The sequence below is a fragment of the Phascolarctos cinereus genome, unplaced genomic scaffold (genome assembly GCF_003287225.1).
Source record: "Phascolarctos cinereus isolate Bilbo 61053 unplaced genomic scaffold, phaCin_HiC Scaffold_4;HRSCAF=312, whole genome shotgun sequence".
In the NCBI taxonomy this organism is placed as follows: Eukaryota; Metazoa; Chordata; class Mammalia; order Diprotodontia; family Phascolarctidae; genus Phascolarctos; species Phascolarctos cinereus.
Genome location: NW_027555847.1, coordinates 491,402,616 through 491,416,875, shown reverse-complemented (window position 1 = coordinate 491,416,875; position 14,260 = coordinate 491,402,616). Strand labels below are relative to the sequence as shown.

The 14,260-nt window shown below is 37.0% G+C and overlaps 1 protein-coding gene across 1 annotated transcript in view; it reads left to right on the top strand.

Annotated features, from left to right (window-relative positions):
• LOC144456568 (meprin A subunit beta-like) overlaps positions 1-14,260 on the top strand; it is an 82,624-nt gene that overhangs the window by 22,344 nt on the left and 46,020 nt on the right. Inside the window, 4 exon segments of the mRNA XM_078151784.1 lie at positions 223-401; positions 8,317-8,535; positions 9,848-10,000; positions 14,113-14,260. Of these exon segments, the coding sequence (XP_078007910.1) occupies positions 223-401; positions 8,317-8,535; positions 9,848-10,000; positions 14,113-14,260 (699 nt within the window).

The following is a 14,260-nucleotide window of genomic DNA, read 5'->3' as shown; positions in this document are numbered from 1 at the left end:
CCATTTCACTGTTTGTCAGTCCCTTCAGTAGTGCATGAGCAGGAACAGAGAGAGGAGGTGAAGCTGGAATCCATCAGTTCTGTTATGGGTTAGCCTTTCTGTCTGGCATAGGTTGGGGTGGGGAGTAATTTTAAAATAATGATTTAAATGAAGCTTAGAGATCTGGAGAGAAAACCTGGGCTACTATGTCAGTCATCTTACCACTTTATGCCTTGTTTTTAGGTGCAAATCCAAAGTGGGAAATAGACATTTTGGCAAACATGACATTTCCATGGGAGAATTCTGTGACAAGATAGGGACAGTTCCACATGAGCTCCTCCATACCCTGGGATTCGTATATGAGCATTCCCGTACAGATCGAGATGATTATGTCACAATAATAAGGGACAACATTTTTCCAGGTATGATTTCCTTGCTTATTTTCCTTTTTGTATGAAAGAGTTTAGGACTAGATGTAGGAAGTGGTGTCTCCTTTCAGTTATTATTAGGTTAAACAAGCTTTATTAAGCACTTATTTTGTACCAAACTACAGTAATACAAAGAAAATTTTTAAAAATATGGCACCTGTCCTCATAGAGTTCACATTTTAAGGGAAGAGACAACATGCAAACAACTATTTACTTACAAGGTATACATGATGTAAATGGAAGCTACTCTCAGAGAGAAGGCATTAGCAAGGGGGAAAGGCCAATTATAGAAGATAAATTTGATCTGAGTCTTGAAGACAACCAAGGAAGTCAGGAGGCTGAGATAAAGAGGGTGAGCATTCTATGCATGGAGCATAGCCAGTGAAAAAGTATGGAGTTAGGAGATGGAAGGTTATGTTCAAGGAACAGCAAGAAGACCATTGAGACTGGATCATCATGGATCTGGAGGGGAATAAAGAATGAGAAGACTGTAAAGATAGGAACAGGACAGGTTGTTAAGAATGTTTAAAAACCAAATAGAGAATTTTATATTTGATCCTGAGGTAATAGGAAGCTGAATAAATAGATCTGGGAATCATCTGTTTAGAGATGATTAATGAACCCCTGTGAACTGATGAGATCATCAAGTTAGGTAGTACAGAGAGAGAAAAGAGAGGGCAAAGGTAAGAATCCTGGGAGACACTCTCAATTGTTGGTCATTTTTCGCATGATTATCCAGCAGAGGGGACTAAGAAGAAACAGTTAGTCAGCCAGGAGGAGAACCAAGAGAGAGCAGTGCCATGAAATCTCAGAGAAAAGAGAGAATAAGAAGAGGATGAGCATTTAAAGACTTTGAAGAAGTCAAAAAGCATGAGAATTGAGAAAAAAGCTGTTAGATTTGGCAATTAAGATTAATATGACAATTAACTTTGAATGGAGTAGTTTTAATTGAATGATGAGGTCAAATACTAGACTGCAGAGAGTTGAGAAGAGTGAGAAGAACGAAAGTAGAGATAGAACTTCTAAGAATTTAATGACAAAAAGAAAGAGAGACAGGAGAAATGTAGAGTTAATGAGGATGGTTGGATCAAGTGAGGGAGAGATATAGATGTGTTTTTAGGTGGCTAGGAAGTATTCATCAAGGAAATATTGAAAATCATTGAAAGAGTGAAGGTTCAGGAAGAAATCACTTTGGCAGCTGCATAGAAGGATGAGCAAACTCAATCTCAAAGTGTTTAATAGATTTGTTCAGTGTTACATATCCAACTAGCCAATAGTAGAGCCACAATTAGGAGCCAGTTATGGAACTTTCCCTCATACTGTGTTGTCTTCCATGTAGAGATAGCATCTTAACATGATGTTTAGTATAACATAGAGTGTAAATATTATATATAATATAATTATATAATGTAGGATGTAAATATTAGCTGTAAATAATATAATGAGTATATGCCATGTGGCAATGTTAATATCATTTGACCATTTATCAGTTAGGGAATGGATTTTGTTTTTTTATAAATTAATCTCAGTTCCCTATATATTTAAGAAATAAGATCTTTATCTGAGTTTACTGTAAGTTTTTTTTTACAAATTTCTTGATTTTTTTTCTAATTTTGGCTGCATTGTTTTTGTTTGTGCTAAAATTTGTTAAATTAATGCAATCAAGGTTCTCCATTTTACCTCCCATGATCCTCTCTATCTCTTGTTTGGTCATAAACTCTTCCCTTGTTTCTCTTATTTATAGATCTGATGGTCAATTTTCTCCATTCTTCTCTAATTTGCTTATGATATCGCTTTTTGTGTCTAAATCATGCCAATTTTTAACTTATCTTGGTATATGAAGTTGGTTTATGCCTGGTTCTGCTAGACTGCTTTCCAGATTTCTTAGCATTTTTTTTCCCAATAGTGAATTCTGGCCCCAGCAGCTTGGATCTTTTTTTTTTTTTAATTTATCAAACATCAAATAAATATGGTCATTCATTTTAGTATATTGTGTATTTAATGTATTCTTCTGATCAACCACTCTCTTTCTTAGCCAGTATTAGATTGTTTTGATGATTACTGCTTTGTTGTATACTTTGAAATCTGATAGTGCTAGGCTGCCTTCCTTCATGTTTTTTTTATTGATTCCCTTTGTATTCTTGATCATTTGTTCTTCCAGATGAATTTTGTTATTAATGTTTTCTAGCTCTATAAATTATTTGATAATTTGGATGATATGACTTTGAATAAGTTAATTAATTTAAGTAGAATTGTCATTTTTATTATATTGGCTCAGCCTACCAATGAGCAGTTAATGATTTTCCATTTATTTAGATCTTTATCAAACTAAAATGTCCCTACCCTTAAGGAATTTATGTTCTACTCTGTGCTTTCAAGGTTCTTTATTGAATGTAATTTTTATTGCATTATGGTATGATAGTGATCCATATAATATTTCTGCTTTTTTGCATTTGTTTGTGAAGTTTTTATACCTTAATACATGGTCAAATTTTGTGAAGGTGCCATGTACAGGTGAGAAAATGGCATATGCCTTTTTATTCCCACTCAACATTGCTCAAACATCCATCATATCTATCTTTTCTAAAATTCTATTCATCTACTTAACTTTTTTCTTATTTATTTTAGATTTACCTAGTTCTGAGAGGAGAAAGTTGAGCTCCCTCACTAGCTTAGTTTTGCAGTCTATTTCCTCCTGTGACTCATTAATTTTTTCCTTTGGAAATGTCATTTGTTACCTATTTGTTTAGTACTTCATTATTTGTGGTATCTGTTAGCAAAATGCAGTTTCCTTGATTATCTCTTTTAGTTAGGTCTATTTTTTCTTTTGCTTCTCTGAAATCATGTTTTGTATTCCTGCCTTTTTTACATCAGTTGAAGCATAATAGATTCTGCTCCACAACTTTATTGTAACTTTGTGTGTGTCTTTATAGTCAGCTCTGGTCTTTTCATTGGAAATGCCTGGAAGTCCCCTATTTCATTAAATATCCATTTTCCCTCCTGTAGTATTATGCCTAGTTTTGCTTGGCAGGTTATTTTTTAAAGAATATTAATTCATTAAGTATTTCTCAAGTACATGTAAAAATTAACATTAATTTTTTCAAAGTTTTGAGTTCTAAATTAATTTTTTGCCTCCCATTACTCCCACCCTCCTTGAGAAGGCAAGCAACTTGATATCAATTATCCATATGAAGTCATGCAAAACATATTTCCATGTTAGCACATTGCAAAAGAAAACAGACAAAAGCCCCCCAAAATAGAGAAAGTAAAAAAAATATGCTTTGATTTTAATTCAGATTCCATCAGTTCTTTCTTGGGAGTTTGCTAGCGTTTTCCATCACAAGTCCTTTTGGAGTTGTCTTGGATTATTGTATTGCTGAAAATAGATGTTCACACTTCATTAGTGTACAATATTGCTATTACTGTGTACAATGTTCTCCTGATTCTGCTTATTTCACTTTGTATCAGTTCATATAAGTCTTCCCAACTTTTTCTGAATGCTTCCTGTTCATCATTTCTCAGAACACAATAGTATTCTATCACAATCATAAAACATAACTTCATTAGCCATTCTCCAAATGATGGGCATCCCCTCAATTTCCAATTCTTTGCCGTCACAAAAAGAGCTTCTATAAATATTTTTGTACATACAGATCCTTTTCCTTCTTTGATCTCTTTGGGATACAAATGTAGCATAGGTATTGCTATTTCCAAGGGAATGCATAATTATATTGCTTTTTGGGTGTAGTTCCAAATTGTTTACCAGACTCATTGAACCTGTTCACAATTCCACAAACAGTGTATTAGAGTCCCAATTTTTCCACTTTCCTTTGAGTGGCTATTCTTAGTTGTAATCCCAGCTCCTTTGCCTCCCAATAATCATATTTGAAACCCTCCACTCCTTTATTGTGGTAATTGCTAAATCTTTTCTGATCCTGCTCTGGCCCTATGACATTTGAATAGTTTTTTTTTTCTTTCTGCTTGTGGTACGTTCTCTTTGACTTGGGAGTTCTGGAATTTATTATGATATTCCTGAGAGTTTTCATTTTGGGATCTCTATCAGGAGTTTATCAATGGCTTCCTTTAATTTTTATTTTTCCCTACAGTTCTAGATATATAGATATTCCCTACAATTCTAGATCTAGAGGTTTTGCTCTTTAGTTTCTTTAAATATGGTGACTAGTGTCTCTTTTTGATTATGAGTTTGAGGTGGTCCAATAATTTTTAAACTATCTCTCCTCAATCTATTTTTTGGTCAGTTGCTTTTCTGATTGATTTTTTTCATTTCTTTTACTTTTTTAATTGTTTCTTGATGTCACATGGAGTCATTAGCTTCCACTTGACCAATTCTAATTCTTAAGGAATTATTTTCTTCAGTGAAGCTTTTTAAAAAAAATCTCTTTTCCCATTTGTCCAATTCCATTCTTTAAGAAATTATTTTCTTTAGCGAGATTTTTGTGCCTCTTTTACCAAGCTGTTAATTTCCTTTCATATTTTCTCATATTACTCCCATTTCTTTTCCCATTTTCTTCTTTTTTTTGCTTTTAAAAGTCATTTTTTGCTCTTGTAAAATCTTTCTTTCACTCTTCTATGAGGTCTTGTTGGGTTTTTGTCCAATCTGCATTTTTCTTTGAGACTTTGCTTGTAGATATTTTCATGTTATTGTCTTCTTCAGATTTTCTGTCTTGAACTTCCCTTTCAACATAGTAGATTGTTATTTTCAGGTTCTTTTGCTGTTGTTGTTTCCTTATTTTTCCAACCTTAACTCTGTTTACCTCTGGGGTGGGGTTGCTGTCCCAATCATTAGGCTTTTTTCCCCTTCTATTTTCACAACTAGTTCTGGGGGTCTATAACTTTTAAGCACTTCCAAGGTGGTTGATCCAAGATGTGTGGTCACTTCTCTTCTGGTCTGGGTTCTAGCCCCTATCCAGGAAAGACACCTGCTCCCTTTTGATAATAGGCATTAGCGGCTCTTCTCTGTCCCAAATTATGACCATGAACTAGACCCCTGCTCTTCTGCCCTATAACTGCTACCTGGAATTTGGGCTCCTGCTCTTTTGCAACCACAAGTACTCCTCTCTGCCTTGTAACTATGACCTGGAATTGGGTCATGGGCTTTAAAGCTTGCAAATGGTGCCATGTCCTGTACCCAGTGTCCACAAGGGAGTCCCCTGAAATATCTTTCTTAGCAGGTGTCCGGTCCCTTTACCATTTTCCAGGTAATGAGAGCTCCTGCTCCTGCTTTTGCCATAACTGCTGCTGCCTCCAAGGTCAACAGATGGTGTTGCCACCCCATTACATTAGCAACAAGTCCCTACCACAGTGCCACAGACCTCTCCTTCTGACCTCCTATGATGTCCTGAACTGGGAAAATGTCTCACTTTGACCTTTTGTTGGTTATGCTGCTTCAGGATTCAATTTGATGTCCTGTTTTAAAGTTGTTTGGAGGGGAAGGTTGGAAGAGTTTGACTGAAATTCTCCCTCTACTCTACCATCTTGGCTTTACTTCAAGGTAGACAATTCTTGAGTAGGGTCCTGGCAATGAGTGTAGGTTACTTATGGAGTATCTGAGCTAAGTGTCACCAGAGGGTCACACCCTTGGAGATGAATTTTCCAACTATAGCCACTCATTAAGACAATTTGCTCAGATACTTGTGGGGTTGAACTCTATGGTGGTGGAGGGAGAACCTAAAGTGATGAAACTTTATTGAATCATTGAAGTAAATATATCTGTATAAATCATATTTCAGAAAGTGTTATTTCACTGTAAAATTCTCCTGACTCTGTCATTCCTTTCTGATGCTCCTTCCTTTCATAATCTTCTCTGTGCTACATATCCCATCATTACCTCCTTGTACCCATCCATTTTTACCTGCCAATCATCTTAACTTTTTCAATATGATTTTCCAGTATATTTTACTTTCTGTATTTCAGTAGTTCCCTTTCCATCTTTCAGCACTATGTTCCAAGAACTCCACTTCTGCTACCATCTCTTATTGGTACCTCTCTGCCAGAACTTCCTTTCACTAGATTGGTGCTAACTGGGAAAGAGGGGACTGAGCTATTACAATATCCATGGATGGACCTTTGTGTCACCACTTCTAGGGCTGATTCACCTTCATTCCTGAATATCTTTGGGTTTAAAGTAACTTTGCTGTCATTCAATGACTTATGGTACTGACACAATGCAACTTTCTTTTAGGAGCTAGACGAGGATGCTTAAGACTTGAAGCTTGATGAAAGTCAACATGTGCTCCTGATACCACAATCCTAGGCTTTTCATAAAATAATAAGTTCCTTTTAGGTGGGGAGGGGAGTCAGGAGCTATGATTTCATCATTGGGGGAAATCCATCTACTGGTGCAGATCAACAACTTGTCTAAAACTTATTATCTTAGAGAGTTGCCTGGAAGCATTGAGAGTTTAAGTGACTTGTCCATTATTACATAATTAGCTCATGTCAATGGTAGGACTTAAATCTAGGGTTTCCTAGTCCCAACACCAGGACCCAATCCATTTTGGAACCATGGCAGAAAGTATATGGGTATAATAGAATCATAAAACTTCAGAGCTAGAAATGACCTGAGAGTAGTAGGGATAGAATGGAAAGAGCATTGGTTTAGAAATCAAAGTATTTAGGTTTTAATTCCAGCTAATAATAATATTCCAATGGATAGTCCAGCATAATAATAATATTATTATTTAAGTATAATACATATGCCCTTTTCATGAACGAGGACACTAAAGCTAAGTAAAGTTAAACATCTGTAAGAGATCACAGCTGTTGGAGACCACAGAATTGGAGGGTTTGAAGTGAACATCAGTGACCATCTAGTCCAACCCATTGAAGATCATTCAGGCAGTATGTATTGTACTCTGTATGCCACTGATACATTAAGGATCAAATGAAATATTGTATTGAAAGTGCACTATAATTGTAAAGCACAATAGAGATGTCAGTTCTTTAGTCCCAGAATATATTCATATCATGTATTTTTATTTTTAAAGTTTTATTATGAACTTGACTGTCATCAACAAACATAATAATTTCCATATTCAAAGGACATAAAATGAATGAACCTGGTTTCATATGAAACCATGAACCTGCCATGTAAAGCTTGTTTTTTTAAAAATATGCATGCTATTTAATGTGGTAGTAACAACACTGCCATTTTTGTCTATTTCCTTTTCTGAATTTCCTTTATTCTCTCCTGAGTATTTAAAAAATATTTAATCAATGTTCTTTTCTTTATTTTCTTTTTTCTTCTGCCTCACTATCACTACCCCCTTAGAATTCCCATTACTCTCCCACAACACTCCGGCAGTCAAAAAACATTTATTAAGCACCTACTATGTACCAGGCACTGGGAAAGCAAAGAAAACAAATGACAACTCCTGCCCTATAGGAGCACCAAGAAAATCCCTACTTTGGTAACAAAATAATTATAGTCAAGCAAAATACATTTATGTTGTATTGCATATGAAGTATGTGCATGCCACACATGGAAACATTGTGTCATTTAGTACCATACAACATGGCATAATGGATAGAGTATAGGCCTGAGAGTCAGGAAGACCTGAATTCAAGACCTGCCTCCAAACCCTACTAATGGCATGACCAAGGGCTCATCATTTAGCCTCTCAGTGTTCCCAAGTAATTCTCCAAGACCATAAGTTAGAACTAAGTTGCTGATCTGCACTAGTGGGAGAAATTTCCTCACTGGGAGCCCTTCACACTGATGAAACTAGACGTGAACACAAAATAGAACAATGAAAGAAAACATTATTCACAACTACTTTGTATTTGTTATAAGGTAACCTAAGGTTCATAAACATTAAGCACGTAAAATTTAATATTATTCATACTTTTAATTTTATATCATTGATATAATTTATCATATTTATTTTAGGCAGAGAGTTAAATTTCCTATCTTTTAGTGACAAGCTAATAGAATCCCTGAATGTTCCCTATGACTACACATCTTTGACACACTACAGCAAAAATGCTTTCCAAAGGGGAACAGAACCAACAATTATAACAAGAAACCCTGGCGTCATGGATGTGATTGGACAACGCGTAGATTTCAGCGATTATGACATTGAAAGACTGAATCGATGCTACAACCGCTGTACGTACCTGGCCTCTAGGGAACCATGGCTGTTTCCTCCTGTTCTGTGGTGAAAAGTTTCAATCTGTTTGGTTCTTGCAATTAGGAAAAAATTTAGTCGTAATGAAAAATGAGGGAAGAAGATTTAGAATTAAATCTGTATTGTTGCAACATGGTGCTGTAGGCAGGCAGTCTGGAGCAGTGGGTTGGAAATCAGAAAACTGAAAGTTAGGATGTGGCTCTGCATTTATTAGCCATGTCACTTGTGGTAAGTCACTTAACTCAGTTTTCTCTGCTATACATTGGAGGTGATATTTTTTACCAGCATGCTCACAGATTTATTCTGAAGAATGCTGTGTAAACTATAAATCACCACATAACCGTGAGCTATTATTGGACCATGATTATTGGAATGAGCTTTAATAGGATCCCTCCTAGTGAGAAAATTCTCCCTGCCAACGTAGCTCAATGCCTCCTTCTACAATTTATAGTCTTAGAGTGCTGCCATGGGGTACTGAGAGGCAAAATTATTTGCCTAGAGTAACTCTCATTAGACTTGAGATAGGGAATTTTTGTTTTTTTTCCTTTCTTTGTGTTCCTAGTGCCTAGCATGGCTTTATAGCAATCGATATTGGTGGACTGACTGACTGACTAACACAAGTCTTATGTGTCAGAATTGGAATTGACCATATATATTCCTGATTTCCAAACTAGCCCTCTAGTCACTAAGTGGCTACAAGGAAGACTCAGTGGTATTTTTCTTCTAAATAGATCTTTTTGATTGGAAACATATTTGATCCATTGTGGGGTATAGATTTACATTTGCCCTTGGAAATGTCAATTTGGCACCAAGATTTATCTACCAGAGAGGTTTTGGAAGGACTGCTACAGAACCAGAAATAGGTGTATTTGACATAGTGAAAACAGTTTTCAGACAGTACCTGGAGGACAATGAAATACACATATTCCTAAGGAGGAATGGATGGAAGATTGAAGGTTAGAAGATGGAGGAAAAGGGTGGAGGAAGCTGGACTATTGCTCAGGCAGCTCAGTAATTTGAGGAAGATAGGAGAAATAGGCATTGATTCAACATATCCCTTAATAACATTTCCAAATTAGGGCAGCTTTACCAAGCTTCTGGGTTCCTTTCTATTATGGCTATGTGAGCTGGCATTAATCAGAGCTCCTCAGGGCACTCAACTTACTGCCCAAGACTTGCTGGTTTCCATTTCCCCCTCAATGCCTTCCTTATTACTCAACTCAATTGTTCATTGAACTAAAAACAGGTTACCTCCTGACTAGAGAAGCACTCAATGATTTTTGCCTTCTGTAGCTTCTTCCATAACCTTTGTGGATTCATGTGATTTTGAACTGGAAAATATCTGCGGCATGATTCAAGGCTCAGAAGATAATGGTGACTGGCAGAGGGTTTCCCAGGTGCCTGGTAGGCCTGACACTGATCAGTCAAGCCTGGACAAGTGCAAAGGTAACAACCAGAGTTGGCTCTTGCATATTTTGCTTTCTTCAGCAGACCTCTTAGCATTTATCTTTAGCTTAGTTATGCCCTAGGACTATAGATTTAGAGCTGCTAGGGACCTTAGAGGGCATCTAATCTAACCTCTTCATTTTACAGATGAGGAAATTAATGTTCACAGGGTTTAAGTGACATGTCCAGGGTCACACAAGTAGCCAGTGCCAGAGGCCTGATGGGAACCCAACTCTTTTTGATTCCCAGTCTATGAAGTTTATCTCCTGCACCAAGCTGGTGCTCTAATGGAAGAAGCTAAATGTTGTCTAAAGACAGAATGGGGTCTTATTTGTAAGCTCTATGAGTCCTACTAGGCCTATTATCAAGTTTTAAATTCATATTAAGAGCAGTTTTGGAATTTGACTTGTTGCAGCAAATTAAAATGATTAAGGTCTTCTCCCTTACCTTCTTGCAACTTGCAACTGCAACATCTCACTGAGTTTGGACAGTGGTGAGATGGAAAGGACAGGTATTCCGGCATAGTGGGACTCTGGGTTTGAATCCTACCTGTGATTTTATTACCTATAAATCACTTCTTTGAATCTGTTTTCTTATTTGTAAATGAAAGGGTTGGATTCAGTGACCTCAGAGGTCCCTTCCAGACGCAGATCTTTGGTTTATAGTTTAGATCCTAGGCTTCCAACCTGAAGAGAGATTTCTTCAGCAATTGTGTTCCTATGTGTACAGTGTGTGTGTTTATGTGTGTGAGTGAGATAAAACTGTATGTTGTATTTTGAAAAAATCTGATCTTCTCAGGTGAACAAAGAAAGGGTAAAACCTTGGCAGATGACATTTCATTTATTCTAACTGTTGCACATTTCCCTTTGCAATTTGGTTTTGGTCTAACATCACTTAAAACAACTCATTGCTAGTCCCACACATCTGGTAAAAGCAGATGATAAAACTTAAGGTGCTACACTAGTTCTAATGGTCAGGTCAGGACACTGAGAATGACAGAATCCTAAGACTCTAGGGGTCTCAGGAGCCATCTTGTTCAGTTGAGTAAACTGTGGGGCAGGGGAAATAAGTGATTACTCGGGTCACAGGGGCAGTGTCAGAGGTGGGATCTAAATCCATGTCCTCTGGCTGCTGAGACAATGCTCTTTCCATCACAAAGTTATTAATAATCACTTCTTCATAAGGTGTCTGGAGTCTAATGAGAGGGCCTTCGGAGCTCCCTTTCTTGAACTTCTCAGGACATGATCATTGGGTAGTTGGGGGAGAATATGATAGGTGAAAGAGCAAATTGCTCCTGTGTTCTCAGGGAGGGGGAAACGGGAAGGTTAAAAAATAGAGGGGCAGACGGAAGCAAGTCTCTGAACTTAGGGTTTTTGTTTTTCTTTTCCTTGTGCTTTGGAATTATTATTACTTGAAATCAGAGATAATTTGCTAAATTTTTTTCTACAAATACATTGCCTTTTCCATAAAATATGGACTTCCAGAGGGAGGGACCATATTTCATTACATCTTAGTGTTTGCTTTGAACACTTTGAACGCCTTGAATCACGCCACTGGTGTTGAGCAAAAACTTACAAAGCAGCTCCTAAGTAGCTAATTAAGAAGCAGATAACCCACTCTGACCAGCCCCATGATCTACCTGCAGCAAATTTTACTCAGAAGGCTGAGTAAGTAGAATCAGAGTGATGGCGTATCAGAGCAGAAATAAACTTCGAGTGCCTCTAGCCCAAGTTTTACAGTTTTATAAATCTGAGGATTTTTACAAATAAGAAAACGGAGGCTCAGAAAAGATGAATGATTCATACAATTTGGACCCTTCTGGACTGGATGATTCACTAGGAAAACTGAGGCAGGCATGTCCCTGAGCGTGGAGCAATGATTCATAAAGGTGCCCCATCCCACATTTTTCCATTGGCACCTGAAAGTAGAACTCAAGGGGGCAAGATGGTGTATGGGGATGCTTATCTGAAGTTAGAGGACCTAGGTCTTTGGGAATTCTCTTAATCCTGCTATGCCTCATTTTCCATATGTAAAATGAAGGGCCTGGTCTGGATGGCGTGTAAGGTACTTTTCAGCTCTAAATCACTAAGTTTTTTGGTGTCCTCTTTTCTTATTCCTTCAAATATACAGTCATCTCAACCAGGTGGCACACTGGATGGAGCACTTGGCCTGGAGTCAGGGAGACCTTAGTTCAAGTCTGGCCTCAGATACTTACTAACTATGTGGCACTGAGCAAGTTACTTAATCGCTGTTTGCCTTGGATTGCTCATTTGTAAAATAAAGATGAAAATAGCACCTGCCTCCCAGGGTTGCTGTGAGGACCAAGTCAGAGAGTTGTAAAGTTCTTAGCTCAGTGCACAGATCACAGAAAGCATGATATAAATCTTAGCTTTTATTATTTTTATCATCAGGATTAGCTAGTAGGACACAAGAATTCAGAAGAGTGCCAATCAGGACAGACTAACAAAGGGCCTTATTTTCTTCACTATCACTATTTCTATAGTCCTCAGAACTGTGGTGCATTTACATTTCCTGAGAGAATATTCAAATCCTTGGCTTGAATTAACCATAGTATATGCAGTTGTGGAAACTAATTGTTTTTTTTTAAATTTTTATTAATTTGTTTTGATTTATCAACAATCACTTATAAGCTTCTGAGTTTTAAATTTTTCTCCCTCTCCCTTTGTACCTCCCTCCCCAAGACAGCGCACAATCTGATATAGGCTATACATATACATTCCTATTAAACATATTTTCAAATTAGTGATGTTGTAAGGGAGAATTAGAACCAAAAGGAGGAACCACAATAAAGAGGAAACAAAGCAAAACAGAAGAAAAAAATGGTAAATAGTATGTTTTGATTTGCATTCAAACACCATAGTGTTTTGTTTGGATGTGGATAAAATTTTCCATCATGAGACTTTTGGAGCTGCCTTATATCCTTGCATTGTTAAGAAGAGCAAAGTCTATCAAAGTCAGTCATTACACAACATGGCTGCTACTATGTACAATGTTCTCCTGGTTCTACTCACTTCACTCAGCATCAGTCTATATACGTCTTTGCAGCTTTTTCTGAAGACTGTCTGCTCATCATTTCTTATAGTACAATAGTATTCCATTACATTCATATACCACAACTTGTTCAGCCATTCCCCAATTGATGGGCATCCCCTTAATTTCCAATTCTTTGCCACCACAAAAAGAGCTGCTATAAATATTTTTGTACATGTTGGTCCTTTCCCCATTTTTATGATCTTTTTGGGATATAGACCTAGAAATGGTATTGCTGGGTCAAAGAACGTGCACATTTTTATAGCCCTTTGGGCATATTTCCAAATTGTTCTCCAGAATGGTTGGGTGGAAACTACTTGTTAACTGGTGTAATAAGTTCCTCTCCTTGTTTGGTCTCCCTTCTTCCTTTCTCCTGTTCCTGATGGTGTTGTCCTTAGAGGCACATTCCATAGAGCACCTCTTTTTCTTCTATGAGAGGAATACATGTGCAGATTTGGAAGGATCTCCTACCTGGAGCCAAATTTTCAGTGTGAACATTCAAGCTTCAGAAATCAACAAACATTCCAATCAGAGCCTGATTTTTTTTGTTTGTTTTGTTGAATTTCTAGACTTAAGAAAATGATGGAGAAAATGATCATATAGATTAAATTTAAAAATCTGTCATGCATACAGTTTTTTTCCTCCACAGAAATCCAGTTGTTAAATATTTATCACATACCCAAGAACATACCCTATTCTCCCTGGCTGCCTTGGCAGGGTTTGAAATGATATTTGAAATGACATAATAGTGTTTTTTAAAAAAAAAAATAGTCCTGTGCCTCAGTTTCCCCTCTTGCCAAATGTGATTAGACCTGGAGCCATGTAAAAGCATAGTGTTTTGCTATTGTAAATGTGTGTTTTTTATACATATGTGGCCAATTGACTAATATTTTGTTTAGCATATAAAGTCAGGTCCTGACTCTGTAGTTTAGGTTGTAAGAAGTGAAAAAAAAATCCTGAATTTATGATGGCTTCATGTATTAAAATTAAGTACCCTACCTATCCTTGAAATTTTCCCTTTGGAGCTAGGGTCTTCAAGTCTCTTCTCTGTTTTCTCCCAGGTTCCTGTTTCTTTATGCACTTCAACAGCAGCTCTGTGAATGAGGGGGGAAAGGCAATCCTGGAAAGCCGATTATTTTACCCCAAGAGAGTGTTTCAATGCTTGCAGTTTTATTACTACATCAGCAGTAATAATGATGTTAAGCTCAA